We start from the raw sequence: 27,087 nt of genomic DNA on the forward strand, positions 1-27,087 counted from the left end.
ACGCTGCCCAGAAGGGACAACTGTGCCAAAGACACTCCTGGAAGCAGCAGCCTCTCCATGGGATGCTGGTACAGCTGTGCCAGAGGGGCTCAGGTGGCTGTGGCAAGGCAGCACAGTTCCCTTCCTCCCTCCAGCTCATCCCTTCTCTTCCCCTGATCTCTGAGAGTGGGACAGGGCCATGATCCTACAGCCCGGCACCGAGCCCTCTGATCCAGGCTAAGGTATCAGAGAAGAGGATTCACAAACGAGCCTCCATTCCCTCTTCCTTCTCCTATGTCAACACTTGCAGCTGAGGCTGGAGAATGGCTGTTTGCTGCCCACCCTTAGGAGCTGGCTGTGCTCCCTCCCAGCTTCCCACTTCTCCTGGCTGCTGGGTTTGCTCCCTGAAGCTGCCTCTGGTCAGACTATCTGATGACCTTCACTTGGAAGGAGAAGAAATGCACAAAACAAAATGAAGGGAAAAAAAAGAAGAAAAAAAAGAAAAAGGGAGAATATTTGCAAAATGGGAGATCTGAGGAATATGAAAGGCAACAGGCTGAACAAAGGCCCAAGTCTGTGCAGAAGACAGGCACTCTCAGAATAACAAACAGTGTAGCTTAGTTACTATGGTAACTTGAGAAACACAATGAAAACAGCCACATTTCCCAATGATGAATGGGCCTGGGCTCTGAAACACTGAGATCAAGATGCTGGAGAAGTCTACCTGGTCCAGCACAGCTTCTGCAAGCATCTTACCCGGTACTCCATGTCGTAGCTTGGCAAAATGATGCGGCCTTCCCTCCACTCCTCCCCTTGGTCCTCCGTGATGACCCACAGTGCCTTGTGCTCCTGGCTGGCTTCCCGCCAGACCCGCAGCATCACCCCATTGCTGCCCCATGCCTGGTACTGGAAAACCATGCAGACAGCACTCTGGGGCAAATAGATGGTGGGGCTGATGAGCCGGGCTCGCTGGCTTTCCCGCCTTCCGCTGCTTTGCAGTTGCAGGTAATTCTTGACATCTGTTTAGGGAGAAAAACACCAATCTATTGTTTTCTGCAGCCACTGGCAACAAGTGTCTCACCTACTGCCAAGTGGCTTTGGCAGTGCTGCATGGCAGTGCAGCCCCATGCCTGCAAAAGTGGGGTGTCACACCAGCACCCTTTGTGTGCTCATCCAGCTGAGCCACTGCTGTACCCTGTGCAGCCCAGGCAGGGCATCAAGTTGCACACTTCCCTCGCCAGCCACCACCTTCTCCCTGGGTAGGAGACCAACAGCAGAAAGTGGTTAAGAAAAAGACTGACATAATTAGAAGAAGTGAAACAGCTGGAGCAAGTTACTGTCAGAGGAAGTGATGCCATGATAATTGCATTGGCAGGGAGTATGTGTGTTTATTCTACTGGGAGCTTCCACAGTGAAAAAGCCTGAGGTGGGTTTTTCTAAACGCCAGTGCTGAAAACTCATCTTGTTTTGAGGATACACACAACAAAATGAAACTCTGGCTCTCAGTTTTTCTGTAATGCAGCAAAACAGCCTCTAAAGCACAGCGTAGAGGAAGGACATGGACCCAATGTGTGAAGCATGCATAGGTGACAACTGGGTGGTTGCAAACTTGAAGGTAGCTGGAATACATACAACAGAGGATTCACTTGCTTTAATATTATATTTTAAGTGTGCCACATTTTTTGTCAGTCCTCAGAGAGGAGAGATTTGATACACTTGATATCCCAGGAGAAGCTCAAGGCTGAGGCTGGAACTGGAGATACTTGATCTGAATACCAATAGCAGCAAAAGCACATGGATACAAATCCCGAGGCACACCTGACTTTAGCTGGAATCAGTGATTTCCAGCCCTCTCTGATGAAAAGCCTCCTCAAGGAGTTTCCCATTTGCAGCTTGGATGTCTGAAGTCCCTTAGCACAGACTGAAAGCCCAGTGTGTAGCTGAAGTGATCTTTACCTGTCTCTCCATCATGACCAATGTCAGGATGGAATCCCTTGGGTCGCTCCAGCTGCAGAGCAAGGTGACCCAGACAGGCCAGCTACAAATATTGCTAGACTTTGCATTTTGCCCAACAGAGGGATGTGCACGCTTGCTCTTGCTGCACAGTGGGCAAGTGCCACTGGTGCTTCATGCCAGCATGTGCCAGCCCAGGCACAAGAGGATTATCTCTGCCCCAGAACTACACTGAAGGGTTGGTCAGTTCCTTCCCCCACATCTTAGCCTGCTGGGTCAAGCTCTGAGCAGCAGCTTGGCCCTGTCTGCCCTGCTCCCCCTGTGGCTTCAGTGCCCACAGCAGTGGCAAGAACAGTGTCTGTACACAGAATGTTTACAGAGTGTGCTCAAAACACCTCCAAAACTTAAACCAGAGAGACCTGAACTCGGAATCCATGGTAAGATAGGTCCCAACAGAAAACAGCAGCTGACATCACTGCTGCTCAGCAGTCAGGTGACATCACAGCCCAAGGGAGATCTATCAACAGTGCTGGCCCTGCTGCAAGATGTCAGTGCCAGAGAGCAGAAACCAACCACTGTGAGCTACGCAGCCTTCTAAAATAAATTTAGGACAAGATAACAGGAATATTTGCCATCATTCTTCTCCTACCATGTGTGATCAAAGTACTTCAAAAGCATATCCACTCCTATGAACTTTCACTGATTTTGCTGTATGAAGGACAAATCTGTTCCCAGCTGGCCACATAAAGAAACAGCAACATTTTAGCAAAATTTTCCAGCCCCTGTGAAATGTCCCTGTGCCACTTGGCACTTTATGCCAGCAAACAGTAGCAGAAAAGATGAAAGTGTGTTTGCCCACTCCTGCTTGAGTGAATCACTTGAAAAAGTACCATGCCGTTTTCTAATGGAGGAGTGTTCTTGTGATTTACCTCAGAGTGGTAGTAGTGGAGGAGGAGATGTGGGAGATAAACAAGTGGAGGAATTAAAAAAAAGAACAAGCTGTACTCCATGCCTAAGGAGTGATAAGGCATAATAAGTCATCAAGGTCTCCTGAATTAAAATCCTCTTTTTGTAATTCACTACAAGCCTCTTCAAATAAAAAAGCAGCAACAAGAAAAGAACAGCAGCAACAAACAAGGGAGCAAATCAGACTGCAGTCATACACTTATCTCACAGCTGAAATGGTCTCACAGGCAAATCTTAAATAAAAGCACTAGCCAGGTTGAAGAATGATCAAATCCAGATCCTCAAAGTTCAGGACCAACCTTTGGTGCCAGTACCTAAGCTGTCTGACTGAGTTCAGGGTTTTGAGCCATCCTTGGATCTACCCATAGCCCACAGCTGACTAGAGGGGACTGACTATTCTAATGGTGCAGCTGGACACCTCCCATTATCCTCACCCTGAAAGCCAGTGGTATCTAGTGTGGCTGTCTTGCCACTTCAGCAGAAGAGCCTGTGTGCCTCTGAGTCACATCCCTCCTGCCAGGATTGACACTGACCTTCTGTTTGTTCCCATTCCTATCAAACTGTGAAATCAAAGAAACTCTTAAACTGCAGCCAAAACTAATGCTCCCTTCAGCAACACAGGATCTTTCAGAGACTTGGGAACCCCCCATCTCCTGTGCTCTCTGCCCAATTCTTGCTGGGGCTCAGAGATCTCTCCAGGACCTACTGTCAGTCCCAAGGAGGCTCAGTCTTTGGCTGGTGATTCCAGTTGCTCCCCTGCAAATAGCAGTGGGTTTGGGCACCGTGCACTCTTGCTCCTGGTACCAGTACCAGTTTCTGGGGTGGAAAGCCAAGTGCAAGCAGGCATGACTTTCTATGTCATTTGAAGATGAAATGGCTGGATCACTCTAATGGCTAGTTGGACCTTTGGAAAAGCCCTACAAATTTGCTGAGACTGACTGAATAAGGGCACTGTGGAGGTAATTGTTGGAACAGCATGTGGAAGCCTGGTGGTTCCAGTAGTCACTCTGTTTGATACAGTAAATGGAAGCCTTTGGCACAGAAAGCATCTGAAAGGCTGATTTCCCCTGTTAAAACACTTGAAGAGAGCTTTGCAATGATGACCTGATCAATTCTTCCAGGATCAGAAGTGCATTTTAATCTCTTTCCCAGAACTTTGCTTTGCAGACTCTGTTTCTAACATGATAGCTACATCCTCCACAGAACTGGCACTGCTTGTTCAAAGCGCCGGCTCAAAAAAGGCAGGAAAACCCACTCAGGGATTTTACCTCTGTTTTGCAACTGATGCTATGGAATAAATCTCATGGACAATTTATGGGATCATCTGGATATAAGGGAGCCAGTAATGTGAACATGGAACCACCCCAGCCAGATGATGGCAGAGCCCCTCCTGTGTGCATGGCAGTGAGTCCTGGATAAATCACCAGCTGGGCTCTGCAAACCAACCATCTGGGCAACATGGTTTTCTCTTGGCACACCTGCCCCCTCCTGCTAGGAAGCCATCTGAGAGGACATTAGGGGCAATGGGGGATGAAGCCTCACAGTTTGGGTCAGACTGCAAGCACAAGCCACAGCAGCCACCCCTTCTGCAAGGTCAGCCTGCCTTGTGCTTGGGTCCTGCACATCTCACACCCTCTCTCAAGGAAAGCACCTTCCCTCACGAATCTCAGCAGCACATCTGGAGGTGTTCCAGCAAAACATGTTGGGCAGCATGTACACAAGCAATTATTGAGATTTTAAACTCCCTCTGCATTTCCCCCTCACTGGATATTGTTGAGTTACAGCTGCTGCTCCTGTGGAGGAACCACATTAATTGCCCTCACTTACATCCCTCCAAAGGTCGCTGCACTCTCCTTTGCTGCACGGTGTGCTTTAGCTAGCAGCACAGCAGCCCAGTGGCAGCCACCTCTTGTCTGTCAAATCCCAGAGGTGACCACACTGCTGTGGGCACTGTCTGCTGCTTGCACAGCCCCAAATGCCACCCCAAGCACGCTGTGTCATGGCCAAGTGGACATCCCAGTGAGGCATGAGCCTGCTGTTCTTCTGGGGCATGTGAGGTGGAAGCTGCATCAGCTCTTGCCATTCCTGGGGAGCAGATCAGCTCGGATGCTCTCATGACTGCAGGGTGGTCTGGTAGCAAGGGAATGGCAGCTGCATGACTATGCAGATTGAAATTTGATAGCTATCACATTTTTAAATTTTTTGGCAAATCATGCAAATTCACCTCAAAAGGCTGCCACTATAATTTCATGACAGGCCTCTCCTCAATGACAGACTTTCATTTACGATAGAAAGTCAATCCTCCATAAACTAATATTTATATTAACTAGATCACTGCATCTACTGGAAAATCCCCTCAATTTTGATTATGTGTTAATTAGCCTGCCAAGTCCTTGCCATTTCAGTCTCTAAATCAGCCCATCAAAAGGCATAAAATCCCACACCTACCCAGAACCAGGCTCTCAGCCTGCTCTCTGGAGCCCTTCTAATGGACCCACCATTACATCCTCTCAATTAAGCCTCGTGCCCTCAACAGCACAGTGCAACTGTGAGTCCTGTTACCTTCCCAGGGAGTGCAGGGAGGGCACAGTGTCCCTGACAAATCAAATGCCACTTAGATCCTGCCATTTATGCTACATGAGCTGCCAGCCACCAAAACTTGTCCTTTGGCAGCGTGGTGGGCACCCTGCCTGCCCCTGCATGAAAGGTGTGCACAGTCCCACCAGCTCAGCATCTATGCCTGCACAACTGCAGAGCTAAGCAGGCTGGTGCTGCACAACTGCAGAGCTGAGCAGGCTGGTGCTGCACAACTGCAGAGCTGAGCAGGCTGGGGCTGCACGGCTGCAGAGCTGAGCAGGCTGGGGCTGCACAACTGCAGAGCTGAGCAGGCTGGGGCTGCACGGCTGCAGAGCTGAGCAGGCTGCTGCTGCACAACTGCAGAGCTGAGCAGGCTGGGGCTGCACGGCTGCAGAGCTGAGCAGGCTGGGGCTGCACGGCTGCAGAGCTGAGCAGGCTGGGGCTGCACGGCTGCAGAGCTGAGCAGGCTGGGGCTGCACAACTGCAGAGCTGAGCAGGCTGGGGCTGCAGAGCTGAGCAGGCTGGTGCTGCACAACTGCAGAGCTGAGCAGGCTGGGGCTGCACGGCTGCAGAGCTGAGCAGGCTGGGGCTGCACGGCTGCAGAGCTGAGCAGGCTGCTGCTGCACAACTGCAGAGCTGAGCAGGCCGGTGCTGCACTGCACAGGCTGCACGCACTTGCTTTCCCTAGCCCTGCTCTGTGACCCACTGCTGTGAAGCCATGGGGTGGTGCACAGCTAAGGTTTGAGAGAGGTGTCTTGCTTTGCAGAGAGCATTCAAGCCCGCTTTTTTAAGCAGGAGTGTCACTGGTGTTTGGGTCCAAAAAGCAACTGAGGCAAGCAGTGAGCCCCAGAGAAATGGTTTCTTTTCCTCTGCCTCCAGCCCAGCCCAAGCAAGCAGGAGCTTTGCTAGAACAGACCATGGCCATACCTCCTCCTCTCATGAAAGGCAGTATGGGCACATGGACAGCCAGAGCCTGGCCCTAGCCTGCAGCCAGGAAACTCACACTGAGCAGCTGACGCTCAGCAAACCTCTTGGGATTGGGGTGCTGGGGTGTCCCAGCTCTGCCATGCTGTGGGCAGCCAGGGCATGAAGGACTTTCTAGCATTTGCTGTCCTCACTGTGCAAATGAGAGTCAGGAGAGACACGTACAGCTTTGCTGAGAGGCAATCTGCCTCACACATGAGGGGAGCGAAGAGAGACAGAGATGGATATATGGTCTCCTTCCCACAGTGTGCAGCTGCTCACTCATTGCACAGAAATGCTTGACTTTCATACCACCCCACATGTAAAACTCCTTCCTACTTCAAAGGACACAGGATTGACCCTTGAGGTCAAACTGTGTCCCCAAGGCACAAGCCCTGAGACTCTCATGAGAGTAAGTGCAGACCCACTTCAGTTCAGCCCTGCCCTGTTAACACCATGAAAACCTTTTTGCTAGTTTGGACACAGTAGAATCAAGGCCTTCCAACAGCAGTTCTCATGGATTGCAGGAAAAATATGAAACTTTCCCTTTTAAAGATCCCATGGGAAAAACACAGGAATGGTAAGGGGTCACCATCAGCTTAAAAACAGCTTAATGTTTGTTTCTCTTAAAAAATAAGCTCTTACGAAACTTCAGAGCACTATAAACACTCCTCTGCCGAAAACACTTTGAAACAAATAAACCTTTCCCTGCAGCGCCTGCAACGCAATTGAGCAGCATTCCTGACCCTCCAAGCCAGCAAGGCCATGGCCCACAAGAGAAGCTCTCAGTGGGTTTTTGCAGCCCAGCCCAAGAGCTGTGTGGTCAGGAGAGTGCAAGGTTAAAAGTGCTTCCTTTTCTGTGCACACGTACAGCTGCCAACATCCGAACAACACGGGGTTCACGATACTGCCAGGGCTCTGTCTGACCCTGATGCTGTGCTCACCCGAAGGAGAAGCAATACATGGTAAAGCTGCAGATCCCACAGTTCTCTTCTAGAACCACAAGGTATTTGCTTAAGCACTGCAAGAAAAGGGAAGGGGGAAAAAGTGGGCAAAACACGGAGATTCCATCTCTTCGGTACTGGCTTATTAGTGTAGCATCAGTGAGAGCAATACAATCACACTGACCAGCTAAGGATACAACCCAGGATCTTTAGACCCTTCAGGATCAAGACCCCAGTGAAATTCAAAGATGGTGAAAAGTTGAGGTGCCTAAGTTATTAACCCAGATTTATTTTCAGGTCTTAAGACCTTTATCTTGACACCAATGGCATGCTGCCATTGCATGCAGCAGGAGGAGGGATGAAATCTCATTGAAACCTGAACTTGTTGCTCCGTGAAGCTCGCTTGGTGCAGCTAAGGGGAATCTTTCTACAGATGGGAAGCATCTGAAAGTCCATAGAGGGAAAAATCCTGACAATCTCTTATGGGGGCATGGAAAAGGGAGCCAATGGTATTTTCTAGGCTTGCAAAGGGCAGGTAGCAGTTGGAACCATGCTGGGCTTCTGCTGAGCTGGGCACTTTGGGTCCACTTTCACCAATGAGGTCCCCAGACGTGTAATGGGAGCCTGCAGGAGAGGACGTGGAGTTAATCCATGGTGCAAAGAGCCCAAGGAACACAGGGCTAAAAAAAGAAATGCAGAGCTGCCTGAAAGAGTATCTTGGAAATAAAAATAGTGGAATGAGAGCAGTGGGTGTCTTGTCAGTCTTGAGAAGTTCTCCGTGCCAAAGACAAGGAGGGATTGCATGCAGCGCATAAAATGAAATTGGGAGATATCTGAGGAATTCAGGCCTGTCTCTCAGCAGACTTTTCTAATCAAGTGCCTCACAGAGGATATTTCACCATGGTCATTTCCTTTCCTCTCTCTTATGCAGACTGAGCCAGGGCTCTTCCTTTCATTATTATTTTTTCCTTTTTAATTTTAATTTTTGTTTTGCCATTTTCAAAAGAAGTTAAACCACATTCCACATAGCTCTTAAAGGCACAGCACACTTTCTTGCTACTGTGGAGCAGCCATGGCCTCTAGCCTGGGCCAGCACCTTTAAATCAGAGCAAATTGGGCTCCAGAAGCCTTGAGTTCTCCTTAACTTTTGCCCTGCCTCTAACCAAGCACAGCTGCTCTCCTTCACCCAACTGCTCACCCCAGGGTGGGGAATTCACAAGCAAAGACCACCCTGAACAACGGCTTTTCATTCCTTGCTCCCTGGAGTCTGAGCGTGAATTTTCTAACTAGAAACAAAGTGCTGGAGGGAGCACGAGGGAAGGGCAGGGAAAGAATGGGGGAGTGTGAACCAAACAATGCTTTGATTCTGTCCCCACCAAGGAGCTGGCATTGCCTCTTTTTCATGTTTCTCCAGTTGCCTTTAAAAGCTCCTTGGGGAGGAAAAAAACAAATAGTTGCTTCTTTTTGTGTCATGTCTTCTTAATTTCTAAGAGCAGGACCAAAGAGAGGCATAGCAGTGATGCCTTTGAATTCCAACTCTTCTGCAGCCCTGTGGGGACAAGGCAGCAGATGCCCACAGATGCCAGGATGGCACACCCTTGCCTGAACCAGACAGGAGGCAGATCCATGGCAGTGCCAATGCTGACCCCTCAGCCTGTGTTGGTGTTTGCTGCTGGCTTCCCCCGCTGCTATGGGTAAGCCACTCCAGCCCCCTGGAGCCACCACCTCCTCCTGCTGGAGTTCCTGCCTGCACCCCCTCAGTGCTACAGTGCCTGACTGCACAGCACCCTAAGGGAGAGCTCTCCACACTGGCACAAAAACAGACCACTGAACTCAGCAGGACGACATTCCCCAGCCCCAACTGTGAAACTGTGCAATTCATAACTGAGAAAAAGGAGAAAGAGGAAAAGAGGGGAAAAACAAGGACTGCGTGCTGCTGGCTAAGGCAGCACCAGCCTCTCCTGGGCTACAACAGGATCTTCTAAGAAACTATGGCCAACTAATTGTAGAGAGACTCAGGGGAGAGGAAATGAAATGAAAAATTGAGTCTGAGTTATAAAAATAAGTAATTTTTATCCTACTTGCAGGAGACTTATATTAATTAAACATTATTACAGTGAATGAGATGGGGAGGGTTATTAAGTCTGGGGCTGGCTCTAAGTGTTCTCTCCTGTTGCCTGAGGCTCCACTGAGCTCCAGATATTAATCTTCTGAAGCACTCAAATGCTGAAGAGATAAACACTTGAAATATGAAAATATTTTTCTCCCTAGCAGACACTGTATCCCTATGTCACGCCAAAGAATTTTTCAGATGTCCATATGGGCTGCACTTACAGCATTACCGTGTCTCTTAGAAAAAAGCTAAGCACCTCAGGAGCTGAAGAGAGAAATGATGTGTGCATTTGTGTGGGGGTGATTTGTGTGTGGAGATGTAGCAGATTCTCCTCTTCCCATATGTTTCTGGAATACATATTTTCCTCTTTAGCACTGCCTACCAGGTGTTGGCTGCACGGCTTTCCAACTGGCTGGCGGCACTGCCAATCTGGCCAGTGACTCTGCCAGGTGGCTAACAGGTTCGCTTGCATGTTTGCATTCTGAGACTCAACCTTACCCAGGGGAGGGCGAGGAGGGACTCACAGACACTCATGGGGATGGGACTCACAGACACTGGAATCACCAGGCATCAGGGCAGAGCCCAGGACAGGTAAGATCAGCCAGCTCGCCTGCAGGAGCCTTGACTTTCACAAGTAGTGACTGAGAGTGAAGCAGTGCTACAGTGACACAGCCTACTGTTATAAGGAAATTGGCAAATGTTCTTCGTGCCAGCCATGCCACAAAGTCAATGAGGGATAAGGAAAGCACACTAGTCCTGGCGTGAGTTCCAAGATGTGAAGCTGAAGAACTTGATCTATCAACCACATTGCCAGAGGCAGGCTCCCTTGCAAGCCATGCCAGCACATCTCAGTGAGGTCCTCCATAAATTAGGCTCTGTCACACTCATGCAAATCTTCTGCTTCCAAAGCACGAAGAGAAAAAGAGCAAAAGTCAAACAGCAAGAAGCTGGCATTTCCAGCACTCTTAGGGCTTAGCTCATCCTTCCCTTGGAGGAGACTGAAATCCAGCCTCTGCAAGCCCAGAGTGCAGAGTAGCTGAAGACTATAGGCAATCTGAGTAACATATGGGAGAGGAAGAAATGCACTCTGGGGAAAAAGCACTGGATCCTACAGAGGACATTTGGATCAGGATGTGGAACAAAGCCTGGGCTAGCCTTCACAGTCCCATGGGATTGAAAGCCCAGTGTCTGATTCAAGTCCATCTCAAGAGGACAGTTAGTATAATTCAGGTCACAGTCCTATAAATAAGTCATAAACCATACAATAAAGCATCTGAAAGTTTCCATAAAAGAAGTTCAGCTCTGCACAGCCCTTGCAACTCATGATAGCTGTGCAATAATCATTCATACTGTTCACATGGACCAAGACCCATCAGCTCTCTCTTCCCTGCTTTGGTTGGTATTAATCATCTTACCAGGCACAGTGTCAGGGCTTGGATCAGAGTTGCCAATCCAGGTGCCTGAAGGCTGGAAAGACCACGTATAGCCAGTTGCCAAGTCATGTGACCAACCACAAAGGTCTTCAGGAAGATCAAAGTTGCAATTGAAGTTCGCAGGGAGTTGGAAATCTTACAAAAAGAAATAGAAGCAAAATAAAGTCAGATTAAAAAAATGACCTACCCATGAAGGGTTGCTATTAAAAAACAACCCAAAACTAAAATAGCTGGCAAGCCATCAAAACTGAAGAAAGCATGAAATCTCACTCAGACTGATGCTTTTAACCTATTTCACATTTCCTCAGCTCCAAGGATCAGCCTTAAGTTCTGTATCATCAAAATGTTCACACCATGTCCTGTGGCTAATCCACCAAACTAAGCAAATATAAAAGCAAGAACCAAATGCTTCCAGACTCTAATCAGCACCTTTTCTTCTTCCCCTAGAGTGGTCAAAATTAAATGCCTTTTTAAATGTCAGGGAAGAGTCCTTCCTGAGTGCCCCATGCTCAGAAGTTCCTGCCTGGTTCCAAAAGGAGAATCTCAAGTGCTCCAGAAACCCAGCTCCTGAGTGACAGACCAAGCCACTTGCACCAGACGGGAGCTGTCTGTCATCCTGGAGAGCTGTCACTCACTGCTTCCTACCTTCTTGTGGAAATGTTACCAGGGAAAATGTGGGGCCACCATGAGCTCAAGCTTTTGGATTCTGAGTGAAAGAAGCCAGCCTCTATTTCTAGCTCTGCTATGGACTCACCACATGGTCGTTGGGCGAGTCCTTTAACTTTCCATCTTGAAACAGGAGCAGAGTTAATTCCCCTGTGACAACAGCTTTGAAAGCTCTGGAGAGCTTTTCTGCAGGCTGTGGGCAGGCGGGCACATGCCAGGGGCTGAATGTGGCAGTGAGGCAGCTGCTGGCTCCTTGGGCTGAGGGAATCAGTCACGTGCCATGGAGGCTGCAGAAATGGGCTGAGTCCATACCAGGCACTCAGCGGACATGCATGTCTGAGCCTAATTATAGGCCAGGATTTTCCTGAGCAAAGAGGAAGTTTTAAATCACAGTGCCCACAAAGTGAGCCATAGCCAGAAGGAGGTGAGTGACTCAAGTGATAGGCATCAGCAGAACTTCACTGCAAGGGGCAGCGGGCTTTTTTTACATGCTCCCACTCCAAAATAAAACAATGTAGATCATGGATCCTTTTATTCCAATCTAATCTCATACCCTGGAGAGCAGCATTGTTTCTGTTTGGCTGTCATAAATCTGATTGTCCAGAGAAACACACTCATTGTTTTATGGAGTACGAGAATGAAAATTTTTGCTGAATCTGAGGGAAGCTGACAGGGAGGCTGGTTCCACGCTCCACGACATACTCTGCTTGCTCTCTTGCCCTGGATTGCACCCAGGAATTGTGTTCTTGCAGAGACTGTTACTGGCCTAAATTTCCTCTCAGCACTTTCCCAAGTGCCTTAATGGTTGCAGGGTTGCACAGGCTTACCACTAAGGCAAAGCAATGAGAATCAGGCCCTTTGAGCTACTTCTGCAACTTACATTTCTAGAACTAAAGTACGGCAGAATCCCCATGGGAGGTGTGAAAAAGCCAATTAATGTTCTTTTATAAATTTATTTATTTAAAAACCCATTAATTTTTTTTATCTGGGACTGAAAGCTGAAGTGACAGAAGTCCTAGGAGATATCTCAGAGGATAGTTTTTCCTTGTGAGATTCTTCTTGAAGTCCTTGTGTACATGTGCTGAGGCCCAGGCTCTGCTGTTGCACCCAGGGGAATGCATTTCCTGATCGTTGCGCTGTACAACTAACCTTGCACAGCTCTGTCAAGCCCTCTCCTCTTAATCTGGACATTTCACAACCTTTAGATGCACACATCCCCCTTGCAAGAAGCAGAAGGATATGATGTCTGCTTTTACAGACAGGGATTTGAGGCAGATAAGATTAGCCCTCCCCCAGCACTGGCCCTTAACAAGCACAGCATGGAGTCTAAACTAACATTCAGCTTCTTCCATCCTCAGAAGAAGTCAAGTGCTACTGTTACCAAACCATTTCGCGTACATCTGACAGCCATCTAAGACTATGTAGATGAAATTCTGCGTGGAGTTAGTGTTCCCCTCTCTCTACTGCCCACACAAGGAGCCCAGACTGTCCTCCTAAATTTTAAGCTGCTGGTATCAGGGAAGATGATCCTTAGGCAGATAAGTGTTCAGGACATCAGTCTTTGATACATGTTGTGATTTACTTCCACAGTTGTGACTTCTGCAAAAGGAGCCCTGCATACCAGGCAGTCTGAATCACCTTCTGAGTTTATGATTTGCAGCCAAGAGGTGATCTGGAATGGAGATGGTTCCAAACAGGGCACTAAATGAGTTTCTTCAGGTCATGTAAGGAAGCTGGGAGACCAGCTCTTCATCTCTTGTACACCAGGGACCGAATTAGTTGCTATCTCTTGCTCTTCCATCCTTCCTTGATAGAACTTATCAGATTTTGGCAGATTTGTTTATGGGTTGGTTTCTTTTTTTTTTTTTTTTTTTAATCCTGGCCCATCACTAATAATATTACTCTAAGCTTTCCAGGAATCAGCCCCATGTATTGGCACTAATGGGAAGATAAGAGTATTTTCCTAGCTCTTAACCCATCAGTTATTGAGATAGAGATGTGCTGCTCTGATACATACCCTCCTCTTCTCCACAGCTGTCACCACAGTCTGTTGCTTCTGCATCAGTAGGGTAGGGAGTGGTGGTCTCTTCACTCTTCAAAGTGGGCACCAGTGTCTCTGCAGTGGGCCTGACATCTGAAAAAAATGGAGTAGAGAAGCTGTTTGCAACAGACGGAACAAGAAGCCCAGGTAGTAGAAACAAGGCAAAAATCTTTTTCTTCATGTTCTTATAATGGCAGGAAGAGATAGAACAAGTATGCCATGAGATTTCCACATGCTACAAATGTCAGCATGGTTTGAACTTCAAGTGAACTGTCTTTCCATATGGGAGTTCTATGGATTTGGAGTTCCCACTGAACAAGCCTCTTCTCTAGACATACACACTACTTTTTCTCTTAATTTTTTAATCTACAATCGACATGGGTAGTTGGAAATCCACTTAGCTGTCATTACTGGATACGTGAGATCACAAGCAGAACATCTTTTTCTTTCATAAAGCCATATGACACAATGAAAAAACACACACAACATTCCCACCAATTGTGCCAATTTATAAAACAAGTCACTCAAACCCACAAATGATGTAACCGCAAACGGACCCAGAGGATCCCCTAGTGAGCTCTGGCTCACTGCAGAAAGCATCTGGTTTCACACTCCAGGCTCCTGACTACGCTTTCAAAGGGTCTCTGTCCAATTTCCCTTTCTCTAATGTGGCCCATGTGTAACAACCTCCAAACAGGTGTCAGGGGAAATTTAAGCAAGAAAGGGAAGGATATTAAGATCAACAGTAAATGACATTAGGTTCCAGCAAACTCTCCTTTTATGGGTGCATTAAGTGGAGTACAGCAGACTTGATTCTTTCCACTTTTAGAAAGAGGCAGCTTTGCTCAGTTATGTGTGATTGCGTTTCTTTGTCGGCACCCTTCAGGATATCATTTAATAAAGCCAGAAGCAGGAGGAAATGGCTAAATATATTGAATATTTTCCATAGGTTCCTTTATGCCCTTTTATTTTCCTGTTATTAAACATGTTATACATAAACTCTCTGGTTTTTTTTGGTTTTTATTTTTTTTTCCCAATGGCTGTCTTTTGTTCAGGATAAAATACCAAATAGCCTCAAAGTCTTTTAATTTGTAAGTTCAAATTTGTTACAACCCCATAAAACTCCAAATGCAACCAAGAAGCAAATTGCAAGCAGCCAGGCACAGAAAAATGTCATAAAAAAAGAAAAAAAAAAGCAGCAGGTGAAAGCAACATATCGAAAGCTGGAACTTATTTAGAGTGGGTACATTTTTTTAGGTTGTTGTTCCTGTATATCAAGATTTATAGCTGAAATGTGACAGTGTGGAAGGACCTTGAAAGCAAGTCCCATATGGGACACAGATGCTGAGCGGATGTAAATCACAGTGCTGCACTGCCCTGGACTAGCCGCAGAAATATATCTTGAAAAATCAGTTACCATGGTAGAGCTGCAACACGATGGTTACAAGAGATAATGAAAATAACAGGCAGGACAGCGTCATGTGTGAAATGGAAAGTGAAAAAGAGAGGTCTTGCTTGCTCGCTTTCTCACTCCTCCCTGGCCCTGCAAGTGTCTGTTCAACTGGTGGTAACTGCTAATCAAAATGCAAAGTCACTGAGCAATTGAAACCAGATGTTTGGATCTTCAAAGGATAGAAACCCAGCTGCTAGTGAACATTCATCATTCTCCACTCTTCAGAGGAAAAATTTTGGCAGGTCTTTGAAAGAAGCCAATTGCTGACTGCCTGCTTCCCAATTTTTGAGTTAGTAGCCAGCTAGTTTGTGAGCCCAGTTGCGGCTGTTACATGTTTAACTCAGTAATTAAGATGCTTGCTGCTGATAAGAAATAGAAACACCTGGGCAGGATGAACATGGGCTTAGACTCTTGAAAATATTTTAATCATCTTGTTTTAATCCATTTCTTAATCTTGTTCCCAAGCAAGTGCAATTGGCCTGGGTTTTTGCAGCCACTTTTGTAACATGCCTGGGTCCTCCCGGCAAAGGAGGGCCCTTTCTGGGGATTGTCAAGCCTGCTGCATGTAGCCAGCCTGGATTATGCATGCAGATAATGCCATGGGCTATCTCTGCTCCCCAGGTTGCATCAGGGATATAAATGCTTTTTATAACATGGTGAATCCACAAGATTACAAGCCCTGCTCTGATTACAAAGCTGAATGCCTGTAGATTAATAAAGCTAGGGATATTTATGACCTGGCAGTTGAGTTTTAAACATTACAATGTGCAAATTATTACCCAGACTGGGAAATGACCATAAAGCACCTTGCCTGGAAAAAACATGTGCTGTTGCTACTGATATTGAAAATGAGCATGGACACACATGTAAAAGAGAATTTGGGCCAAAAATAGCACAAGGCATTAAAGATGACAAACCCCTCATTCTCTAAGCTGGAGGAGTGCAGTGGAAGGGCTGGCATGCACATGGCTGGAGGTCCTGCCTCCCTCTATGGCAGCGATGCAGTGCTGTGATGCACCATCCAGCAATGGTCTGCAGAGATCTCGCAGCTGCAGACTCCTGGGAGCTGCAGGAAGCAGCAATGTGGGAGCTGCCTGACCACGTCTGCACAAAGCCCTCAGCTCCTGCTTCTTGCACCTGCTTCTCCCACAACATCCTAAGATGTTGTAAAATTTAAATTAAGATCTAATCCGATTTAAAGTTCAGATAATTTACAATGGATTGCCAGTCCAGGGGGATATTTACTATTGACTTCAAATGTGAACAATTATCGTTATTAATAGTGTGTACATGTGTTGTGTGGTTTGCTGTTAAGTGTTTGCAATGCATCTTGCAGCACGTCGCAGGAGGAAATGCTACTTAAGACTGCACAAGAGGGTAAAAAAAGATCTGTGTCTTTCAAGCTTCCTAGAATGGGAATTCTTACAAAATATGCTTTCTACAGATCTGTTTTAAAAAATGGAAATCATACCTCTTTATCACTGACATCTGGGCTCCAGATTCATATGTAAGCAGATTATTAAAAATAAAAGATTTAAAAAGAGGATAACTAGCTGCCGGCACTGCAAAGTTAGCATCAGACCAAATGACCCTTCAGGTGAATTTTTTGCTTTTGGGAATGAAACTGTGGAGAAATCAATCACCACTGAACCTCAGAGGGTCAGAAGCACAACCTCTACTGATCCCAGTAAGTGTGTGAAGTCAGTTTTCATCTCTGTATTAAAAATGGTGGCTGAAAGGCATACCACGTGTGAAAAACAGGTGGGTAAAAGTGACCAAGTTTCCTGGGTCCTAGGGATGTTTGTAGAGATGTTGTAGAGTTAACTTCCCAACCTTGCCTGCAAAAAGGTTTCCACTTGGGTTCAGTGAGAGAGGGACTGTTGTTTTTACAGCAAAGACTTGTTGTGGCAGCTCAGGATACGAAGTATTGGTCACTGCAACTCTGCTTCTCCTCCTACTTTTTGTCATATTATTTGGACTAAAAAGCCCAAATGTCCTCTAACATAAGCGGCTGTGAAAGACTGCACAATGTCCAGGTAAAAGATCTGAAAGGAGTGTGAAGGGAGTTGAGGACAAATTCTGCATGGGGCCCTATGTGAAAGCTTGGAGTCCAAACATTGCTGCTACATCCTGCATCAAGGCCAGTTCTTTTCAAGGTGGAAATTAAAGGTGGGGCCAAGCCACCATACAGGCGCTGTCTTCATGGCTGCAGCGTCCCTGCCACAGCATGGCTGAGGTAGGACAGGAGGAAATAACCTGAAGTTTGCACCTTGCTGGTGTAGTGCCTGGCCCCAGAGCAGGCAGTGGGCAGAGGTGTAGGGGTTCCTACCTGTCCAGTCACAGCCCAGCACCTCCAGGCGCATTCCTATTCCCGCTGGGGACCACCTCTCCGGGTGCACTCGGACATACTGGGCAGGAACAGGGTCAAACCTCCGGACTTCAGGGATGTCGTAGTGGATGTTGCCTTCAAAAAGCTACAGAGAGAAAGAGAGAGAGAGAGAGAAGGCAAGAGATGTGTGCATTGTGAGCATTTCACATGCTCTCAACCAGACTTGATATTTTGGGTCTGGCAGAATGTGGCCACAGTCTGACTGACCCCAGGCCATTGAGCCCAGCTGAGCAGAAATTGGGCTGTTTCTTCTCGGTTTCAAGAGGACCAGCCAGGCTATTTCTGAGAAACTTGCACAATCTCTCCTGGCCTCTGCTCAGAATCCAGGGGTTAGATTCTGATCCAAGCCATGCAGGGGAAGCCTAGGGAATATCCACTAAATTCACATATAAATGAGATCAGATTTGTCCTGTGGTAAATAAAGAAGCTACTGCATGTTCTAGGATGGTGTAAATGGTTGGTTTTCCTCACAGTCCAAGTACTGCTCTTTTTCAGCTAACATGAACAAACTAAAGTCTGTGGGGAATAAACAGAGGGCTATAGGTAGCATCAGCCCTCATTTGAAGGATCAAGAAAAATTAAAACCTCCCCAAATTTTAGGCAGAGGAGTATGCATAAAAACAGAACAGGCAGTAGCAGGGAATTTATTTATTCTTCCTTAATCCCCCTGCCACTCCCATAGCACTAAGCAGAAAGATTATGGGGAACTCCAATGATAAAGAAAAAATATGGGGAATTTCAGGGTCACACCAGTGTGGCAAAGGGACTTCAGATATAGAAAATTTCCTAAAGAGAAGTTGTGATTCATCTTCCTCTTTCAGAGGCGCACACCACAACAGCCACACCTTTCCCCTTAAAATATGTAATTAGTTCATGTAAAACATAATTGTTTTACACAAAGCATAATAAAACACACCATCTTTTGGACTCTGACCTTCAGGAGCTGGGAGAAGCAGCAGGTGATGTCCACATCCCATGCCTGGTCCACAATAGAAAGTGGAAAGAAATTGCCATCCCTGGGGAAAGGTAGAACTTATGGCCACCAGTACAGGTTTGGAGCAGCACCAAGGGACACAACCTGGGATTTCATGGTGACAGCCCCAAGCTCCCAAGGTCTCTGTGGGAGTGGACAGCCAGCTTCCCAAGACCCCATCAGACAGACTGAAGCTAGTCAGAAAAATATCCTGTTTCACAGCTGCTCCAGGCAGTGCCTACCTTGGCTTGCATTGTTTTGGGGTCCTGGATGAAGTCCCAGTCCTTCCCATTCATGCTGTAGGCCACCTTAAACTTCTTCACAAAGGAACGGGACTCAGTGGTGGTCACACTGTCCCCTCCACGAGCCCCCTGGATAATGACGCCTTTGATGTTCTTCGGGACACCAAGGTCCACCTGCAGCCACTCCTCCCCAGGCTGGGCTTGGGGCACACGGGGAAACCAGCCCGAGCGGCTGCTCACCAGGCGGGCCATGCTGGGAGACCAGTCATAGCCTCTGATGGAAGAGGCAGAGATCTGTGAGTCAGGAATGAGGCCAGAAAGCATTCCCAGCAAGTTGGAGCAGGGTGAATCTGCAGGGAAGGAAAGGCCATGAACAGTCAGGGTAATTGAAGGGGCGTGCTCATGGTTCTCCTCACAGCATTAAGCTCTGGACACTAAAGCAACACCAAAGGGCGTTTACCCCTCCCTCCAGGAGCTGCAATCCTGTCCCTCCAAGTGCATCCCTTGCGATGGATGTCTCCATGCTAGTCACAGTGTCACCATTCCCACCGCAAGGAGCCATGAAGTGGCAAGGGACAGCCCCCTGGGACAGGCTGTTGGAGGGACAGAGGAGCACTGAAGCCAGGGCGAGGAGAGGACCCTCACCAGTGATGCGGCAGCCATACAACTCCAGCCTCAGGGCGATGCCGTTGTGCCAGGTCTGGGGACGGATGCGCACGAAGCGTGTGAGCACTGGGCTGTGGATCTTGTTGAGAACCACCTCTGTGGCATCCTCATTGGCCTGAAATGTCTGCAAGGGAAGGGAGGCACAAATGTACACTTGCACACACTGTTACATCCTCACCAGATAAGCAGTCAAAATAATCTCAGCAGGGAAAACCAAGGAAAGGCTTTCTGGTCAGGGCCAGCCTCCAACCAGAGCAAGCACCAGAGGCTTGCAGGGACATGTGAGCCACTGTCAGGACAGCATGGTGGATGGACTCACCTACCAGGCAGGAGGGCCAGGAGCTTTCTGCCTGACTGCCTCTCACAGCACTTTGAGAACCATGAGCACCTCAGACTATCAGGCCCCAGCTGCTTCAAGCTTGCTCCCAGACCTAGATCTGCTCCAGCACAAGTGACAAGATGCCCCCAAACAGGCTGACCCCCTGATGCATCCTTACACTGAGCTCCACCCGGAAACATCACGTGCAAGCCGTGGTGTGAGCAGGAAGGGTGCCCCTCTGCCTGGGGTGACAAGCTGCTGCCTCACTCAGCCCCTTGCCTTTGCCTCTCCTGTGCACATGCAGCCTGCCACATGGAGACAGCTTTTCAGGAGTTTATGATCCCACATGGTATGAAAAGGCTGCTGCCTTACCAGATGGCCATAATCAATAACTACCAGATGGATGTTAGATCCACCTCTTCTGCCCATTTTTTTAATAGGCCGGACAAGGACTGGATACATGTGTTTCTATTTTAGGCTGCAAAGCCATAGTAGGAAAGAAAAGGGAGGGAAAGAGGAAATACCCAAGGGGAGGATAATTTTCAACCCTTTCTCTGCCCCAGCATAAAGCACTAGAGCTCACTGACCAAGGCTGTAGGCATTGCCTGCTTTCACTCTAAGCACTTCAGGACAGGGCTAGACTATCCTCCCATCTCAGCTAGGAACCACATCCACACTGAGATGCTGGCTGGGTTCTTCTGCAAGCTCCCACAATGTGTATGTGTACTAAGCACAAGAGTTCCCAGTAAGTTTATCTCAGGAAAGCAGGAGAGTGTAATCTCTGCCACCAGTCTCTTGTGGGAGGCAAGAGTCAAACAACTGAGGACAGAAGAAGGGGTGAGGCAGTATTCTGGCCTCTTGCCTTGAATAGCAGCTAGGAAGCATTTTGTGAGCCTCCTGTGGCTCTAGGCTTGCAGATGGCACATGTTACTTCTCTTCTCCCAGGATCCAGCACGGCAGGGTGTGCAGAGGGTGTTTACAGGGCTGTTCATGGCACCCCAGCTATCTCTGGGCTGCCCCTGCACATCACCATCCACTCCTTCAGCAGTGGATGGAGCAGCCACTCCACAGAGGGAATCACTTGCAAATCTGGCTGGTAATTGGGATGAGGGGTTGATGTGAACTTGAGCAGAAATGCTAATCTAGAGAATATATATCATGCTGCTACCGTTTAACAACACAGCATGGTTTATGTGTTTTTAATATCCTATTTTATCCTGTCTGACCTCACTTCCCATCTTTTTCCTTGCTCAGCAGACACCAAATACCCTTTTTTTCCAGCAGGAGGGCTATAAGAAGAGTGGTTACTGTGAAACACTCTCCAGGCACATGTGTGTGTGTGTGTCTTGTAAACCCGCAGGCACAGACACACAGACACACACACAAACAATTTTAAAGGATATATTTCCACACCACAGCAGAGCCTTCAGCTTTATGCCAACACAGAAGCTGACACACAATACCTTATCTCTGAACCTAACACCGGAGGACAGGAAATGTTTATCTGAGCCAGTGCAACTATTTTAGCATAAGGAGCAGCATGTCAGGTCAGACCAAAGGTCTCTCTGTCCCAGAGGATGGCTCCTAATGGTGGCCCCAGCAGATGTCCAAGGGCAGCAAGTCCAGTCTTCTCCTGGCAACCTCTATTTGCTTCCCACTGTCAGCAGTGTGAAGACTTCATGAGCCAAAGGTTGCATATGGACCAGCATGTTTAACAGTCACTGACGAGGTTTGCTGCTCTTTTTGATTTAACATGTTTCAAGTTTTGTTCTTTTTTAGCTCACTTCACACATACAAGCATCAGGGGCCAGAATCCAAATTTACACCAGCATAATTTGTTGCTGACTTCTGCACAGTCAAGCTTGACAGAAAGCAGAAGCAGGACTGAGCCCAAAAACTTTATCACTGCTATAGGCATCACTGAAAACATCTCTTAGATGACCTTGGTCTCAATTGCTTGCTTCCAAGAAGAGCAATTTCAATTCTGCTTTAGATTAAGAAATCAGCAACTTACTCAGGCTAGATCACATTCAACAAGCTATGAACTCTGAATCTGGGCCATGACACTCCAGACTGCCAGCTTGTGAGGGCAGAATTGGCACCTGACTTCCAGCTGTGCTGTCAGCTGCTCTGGTAGGATTCCATTGAACCTCGCTTCCGAACAGCCCCAACTGATCACGGCAAGTCATCGCTTTGCACCCTGTTCAGCATAACACAGAGGGGCCACTTTCAGAGGGCATGTGCTTGGTGCTGTTAGAGACCTGAGGTATTCCCACATGCCTGCTCTTTCAGCCTCCTTCCCAAGTGGAAATGCATTGTGAGTCTGCAGGTCCTGATGCTGCTGACCAGGATCTGACCCTGACCGTCTGGTTTCCCTGTACTGAAGTCCCAACCCCAGGCCCCAGCACACTGTGGAGAGAGGCCCATTGACTTCAACAGGCTCCACATCCTGCCTCAAATTAGCACTCACAGCATAGGAAGAACTAGCAAGAAAATGTGTGAAATTGGGAGTGCCAAGAAAGCAAAGATTTCTTCCCTCTCTACCAAAATAGAACATTGCTATTCCTCCCGTCCTATCTGCTTCCCATCCCACTCAGCACATATTTTGAGCCAAGTCTTCGAATGGTGTAAATCAACATATCACCATCGAAGTATAAGAAGTCACAGTAATTTACACCAGCAGAAAAAAAAATACCTGGCTGTGATCTAGAGAGATAGATAGATAAATAGATATACACTCAGTGGAGAGCACACATGCCTATGCACATGAACACACGCTGAAGGGTGATGGAGCCAGAAGACGAATGGGAAAACCATTAACAAATTAAAAGCACCTTCCAAGAAACAGTCAAGGGAGCTCTCTTTCACTGCTGCATCAAAGAGCTGCCCATCTTCTCCTCATACACTGTATGTTTACTTCCGTTTTAGTCCAGACAGCAGGTCTGCATGTGAAAGTAAATTGATAATCAATGAGAGCCGACCTGCTTAATTAATTTGCTGCAAGAAAGCAAGTGGTTAGGGAGAGGCTGTAAAAGTAGGGGACATGATGTCTAGGCTAGAGGAGGACTGCAAAAGTTTTCCGTGTGCATACACATGCAAGCTCCACCGCAGCATTTACAAGTTGCATTTCTGACATGTTGGAACCATCATAGGGTGATGGGGGGGATTGCTGAAGCTACATTAGTTCCAGTGGATATGGGAACTGTGCCATTGACAGCTTGGAGTGAAGGAGATGAAGGACAGGGAGACAAAAAGTGCCATGAAGTTGAAGAGGCAGCGAGTCAGGGAGGGGGTAAGAGGTAACCTCTCTCCTGCTTTATTTGTTATGCTGCTTGGCCACTATGCAATTTCTTGGGGTGCTGAAGAAAGTGGCTGAGGGAGGAAGAGGAGAAGGCCAAGGACAGCAGCAGCCCTGCCTTCATCCATACGTATGTGTCTCTTTGGACCCACTAGATTTACTGCAGGATTATGTTACTCCTGTGGAGACAGAGCTCTGGAACAGAGCATGCTAACAGGATTAGGGCTTCAGGATTTAGACAGAGAAGCATGAAGGAGAAAAGTAGGGGAGATTATTTTCCTTGTCAGATAGGGAAGGCATAAAATGGGGCATGTTTGATGGTGGGAGGATTCTGGCTCAAGTGGAGGATGGACGGTTCTGGATTTATTAAATCCAGGAACAAGGAGTTAAAAGAAAAATGATACTTGGCAACACTTAACAAAGCACTGTGTCTGGGCAAGGCACACTGTGCTGGGCTGGGCTTGCCAGCTCCGTGTCTTTGAGAGGCTCCACTCAGATTTGGGAGTCATCAGGGACACGAGGAGTGGTACTATGTTAGCCTGCAAAGGAGATATCGGGCCCAGAAATACAAAGCTGCAGCCTTGCTAGGAAATTCAGGGCTGTAATACTCCCCAGGTACTGCACCAAGGGTGAATGCACAAGTCTGCCTTTGGCAAAGCCTGATGTCTTTGTCCTGCCTAAGAAAGAAGCAGAAGCAAGCTGGGACCTGGATGTTTCTGGGCAAATCCTCTGCACCATGTCTCTGCACAGAAACACTTGTGGCCCTCTGGCTCATTGTGCCAGCTTTTCCTTAGTTTTCCAGATAAAAAAGCCACAGGACTTAAAGCTTTTCTCTCCTTCCTCAGGTGAGTAAATACAGGAGACCTAAGAACTGAAAAGACAGAGGAACACTCCTAAGGGAAGGCACAAGGGTCTCCAAAGAGTCATCCTCAATATTCACAGCCAGCACCAAAAACCTCTGATGTTCCCAGCTGCAGTGTCCAGCTGAGACACTGCTCCTTGCAGCAATTCAATCTTTGTGCAGCTACCACCTGAAATGCCACTCAGGAAAGTTAACTAATAACAGGCACAAAACCAAAATAAGTAAGAAATGAAAAATACACATCAGCTGGATCTTGCTGCCATTTCTCATCCATTGACTTCTACAGATTCTGAAAATTTTACACACAGATCAATGGAGGCAGTGAGAGCAGCACTCATCATGGCCCAAATTCACTCCAAATCCTGAAATCCATCCCATCCCCAGTCCCTTGCCACACTAGATGATTCCTATGAGCTCATCTCCACAGTTACTAAGATGGAGCGACTAACACCACATGGGAACTGGAACCCAAGATGCTACAAAGAAGGAAGAGGATCAAAATGGATGAGAGCTTGGCTTTCTGATAAAATCCTCATAGTTGAGCCTGTCCAAAGAAAATGGACAAAAATAAAAGGTCAAATCCTGCCAGGTGAAGAAAATGGCCAAAAACAAAAGGTCAAATCCTGCCAGGTGCTGTTTTCCTTCCTTGGGTTCAAGAAGAGTTGTTGTTTTCTAAAGACATTTGCAAACCATTAGATAAGATTTGGCACGCACACTAGGGCTGATGCCTGGAAGATAACCTCAAACCTCAGAGGCCATCAGCCTGGTCCCAGGTCCCAGGAGGTGGAGGAAAACAGGGTGGGCAAGAGCCAGACCAGCTTTTCTGCAGCAGGGTTGGTTTGGCCCTGTCCTCTGGTAGGGGCATGCTGGTGAAGATGGCACGTGGTGGTGGCCATTCTCCTCCCTGCCTCTCCTCTCAGGGACAGACAAGAAGACAGCACAGAACCTCTGGCCAGGTTGCTGGGTTAGCCTCCCACCCTGGCCACATGCCTGAGGGAAAGACAGAGCACCAGCCCCTGGACAGGGGATGTCTGGGCCAGGCTTTGTAGGGACTGGGCTGCCAGGAAGGAGGAAAACCTAGCAGGGATGGGGTGGGAAGGGGAGGGAGTGTGTGTGGAGCTCCACTCCTGCCGGCTGCCCTCCCACTGCCTCCCCATCCCAGAAACATAGCAGTGTTCGGCACGGAAACAGCCCAGCCAGCCCTGTCTGCTGTGAGCACATATTAATCACATTTTCCGCTGCTCCATCCTGCCTTTCCCGTTTCCCTTGCTGCTGAGTGCCAGCAGCTGGGGACTCAAAGGTGAGCCATCACATTTGCAGGGAAACACCCTGGCCCCACTGTCATCTGAAACACCAGAGGAAGGGGAAGCAGGGGGCAAAAGAGAGGCAGTGAGAGCTTCCCATCCTCTGCAGGGAGCATCATCCCCTCTCCACCCCCCTGCACTCGCTGGTTTTCTCTTGCATTAGCTCCTCGATGAAGATGTGAATGTTAGCTGACCCGCCTACACGTGGCAGAGCACTGCTTTTGGCCCACAGAGCTGGCAGAAATTCTGAGCAGTGCTTGGTACACCCTGTATGCCTATGCGTGCATGTGCATATATACGTGTGCATGTGCAGATATATGCATGTGCATATATGTATGTGTATATATATATATATATATGTGTGTGTGTGTGTGTGTGTGTGTTTGCATTTATCTGCATGTATATAGAGAGTCCCTGTCTGTCCACACCTTCCCCTCCCTCCCTGCTCTCATGGCACCAAATCAAGCTGCGGCAGACTTGATGAATCCCTTTGGCATGGTTTGCTCCAGCACTGCAGCCTGGGCTGCACCGAGCTCCGCACTGATGCAGGGAGGGAGCTGCACCTTGAGCACAGACATCTGGGAGCTTGTTTAGCACAGGAACAGCAGGATTAGTGTGGGCACGGAATGTGGGACCAGCGCTCCCCCGGCACCAGGTCTGTGGGCAAGTGGCCTTGGCCTGGCCCTGCTGTAGCTCAGCAGCTGGCAGCCAGTTGTTTGGCGGGGCAGGAAAGCAGTCACCCGCATGCAAGGGGTAGGCGAGCCACCAAAAAGCAATTACTTATCCTCCAGCCTTGGGAGGTGTCTGGTACATTAAGGCCAGAATGTGGGAATGAATAGATACTGGAATAGAGGAGTAAAAAAGAAGAGGTTTGATTTTTTTTCCACTTTTTTAATGAAAAGAGAAAACAGAGTAGAAGAAAGCTGACAGAAATCAAGGGCCAAGTCCTGAAATGGTGATGATTCAGATGGTTGTAGGATTGTTTTGGATTGACACCAGCCAGGCTTTAGGGTCTTGCTGGAGCAATGTAAATTGGCTGAGCAGCACTGAAACCAGTCATGCTGTCCTGCTCCACCCTGGCTGAGGATGCAGTGTCCAATGCCCAGGACTGCAAGGATGGGATATTTATTCTCCTCTGCAACTAAAACCACCCTCCAGGCCAGATTTCTGCTCCAGATAAGACTTGATAAATTTATTGCCAGTGGTTATTTGGAACACTGAGCTGTGTACATAGCTCATCTCTCTGTCCAGCATGATGAGTATATCCTGCCTGACTCAGCTTACAGAAAAGGTCCCAATGAGACCCCAAATTCACCTGGGGTGAGGAGAGAGATGGCCCCGGTTCACAGAAAGGTCTGCTGTGACCAGTGGGTCCTGGTAGAGCACAGAGGCTCCACACCACTGCATGGGCACAGTGTTAGGGCTATACATGAGCTCTGCCATGGGCTACTGTCCTGGAGCCAGCTCACCCAAGATCTGGGGGAGCCCAGCTGAGGACTCCCCTATGTGGTGCTGGACTGCCCTGTGCCTCCATTTCCCTACTTCTAAAATAGGACTCACACTCCCTCGCTGGCACATGAGGAGCTGAAATACTCCAAACATTGCAGGTATGAAACCCTGATAGGTACCTCTGCACAGTGAGGACTCATTCTGGGAAGCAGAGGGAATTTGAACCTGAGACTTGCGGGGAAGGGGAAATCACACAGCCCGGAAGGGAAGGAAATGTCTGGATGAATCCTGGACAAGGCAGGCTACTGCATTTCGTGCCAGCAAAGGGAAGGGACAGCTAATTTAATAGAAGTGCTGAGCAATCAAAAATGACTGGGACATGTGTGTGGGGGGAGGTGTGTGGGACCCAGCCAGAGTTCACACAGACACACTATGGCACATCAGCAGGGAGCACCTGAACACATCAGCAGTGCTGGAGGGTGCCACAGAAGAGCAGA

The 27,087-nt window shown here is 48.0% G+C and overlaps 1 protein-coding gene across 4 annotated transcripts in view; it reads right to left on the reverse strand.

Annotated features, from left to right (window-relative positions):
* NRP2 (neuropilin 2) overlaps positions 1-27,087 on the reverse strand; it is an 89,347-nt gene that overhangs the window by 24,379 nt on the left and 37,881 nt on the right. For all 4 annotated transcript variants that reach the window (XM_066553963.1, XM_066553962.1, XM_066553966.1 and 1 more), the window contains exons 8-13: positions 19,338-19,482; positions 18,693-19,042; positions 17,418-17,562; positions 13,612-13,728; positions 10,911-11,063; positions 736-998 (exon numbers count right to left, since the gene is read on the reverse strand). In XM_066553963.1, the coding sequence (XP_066410060.1) occupies positions 736-998; positions 10,911-11,063; positions 13,612-13,728; positions 17,418-17,562; positions 18,693-19,042; positions 19,338-19,482 (1,173 nt within the window). The remainder of the gene's footprint in view (positions 1-735; positions 999-10,910; positions 11,064-13,611; positions 13,729-17,417; positions 17,563-18,692; positions 19,043-19,337; positions 19,483-27,087) is intronic.

The sequence above is a fragment of the Molothrus aeneus genome, chromosome 7, assembly GCF_037042795.1.
Source record: "Molothrus aeneus isolate 106 chromosome 7, BPBGC_Maene_1.0, whole genome shotgun sequence".
NCBI lineage: Eukaryota > Metazoa > Chordata > Aves > Passeriformes > Icteridae > Molothrus > Molothrus aeneus.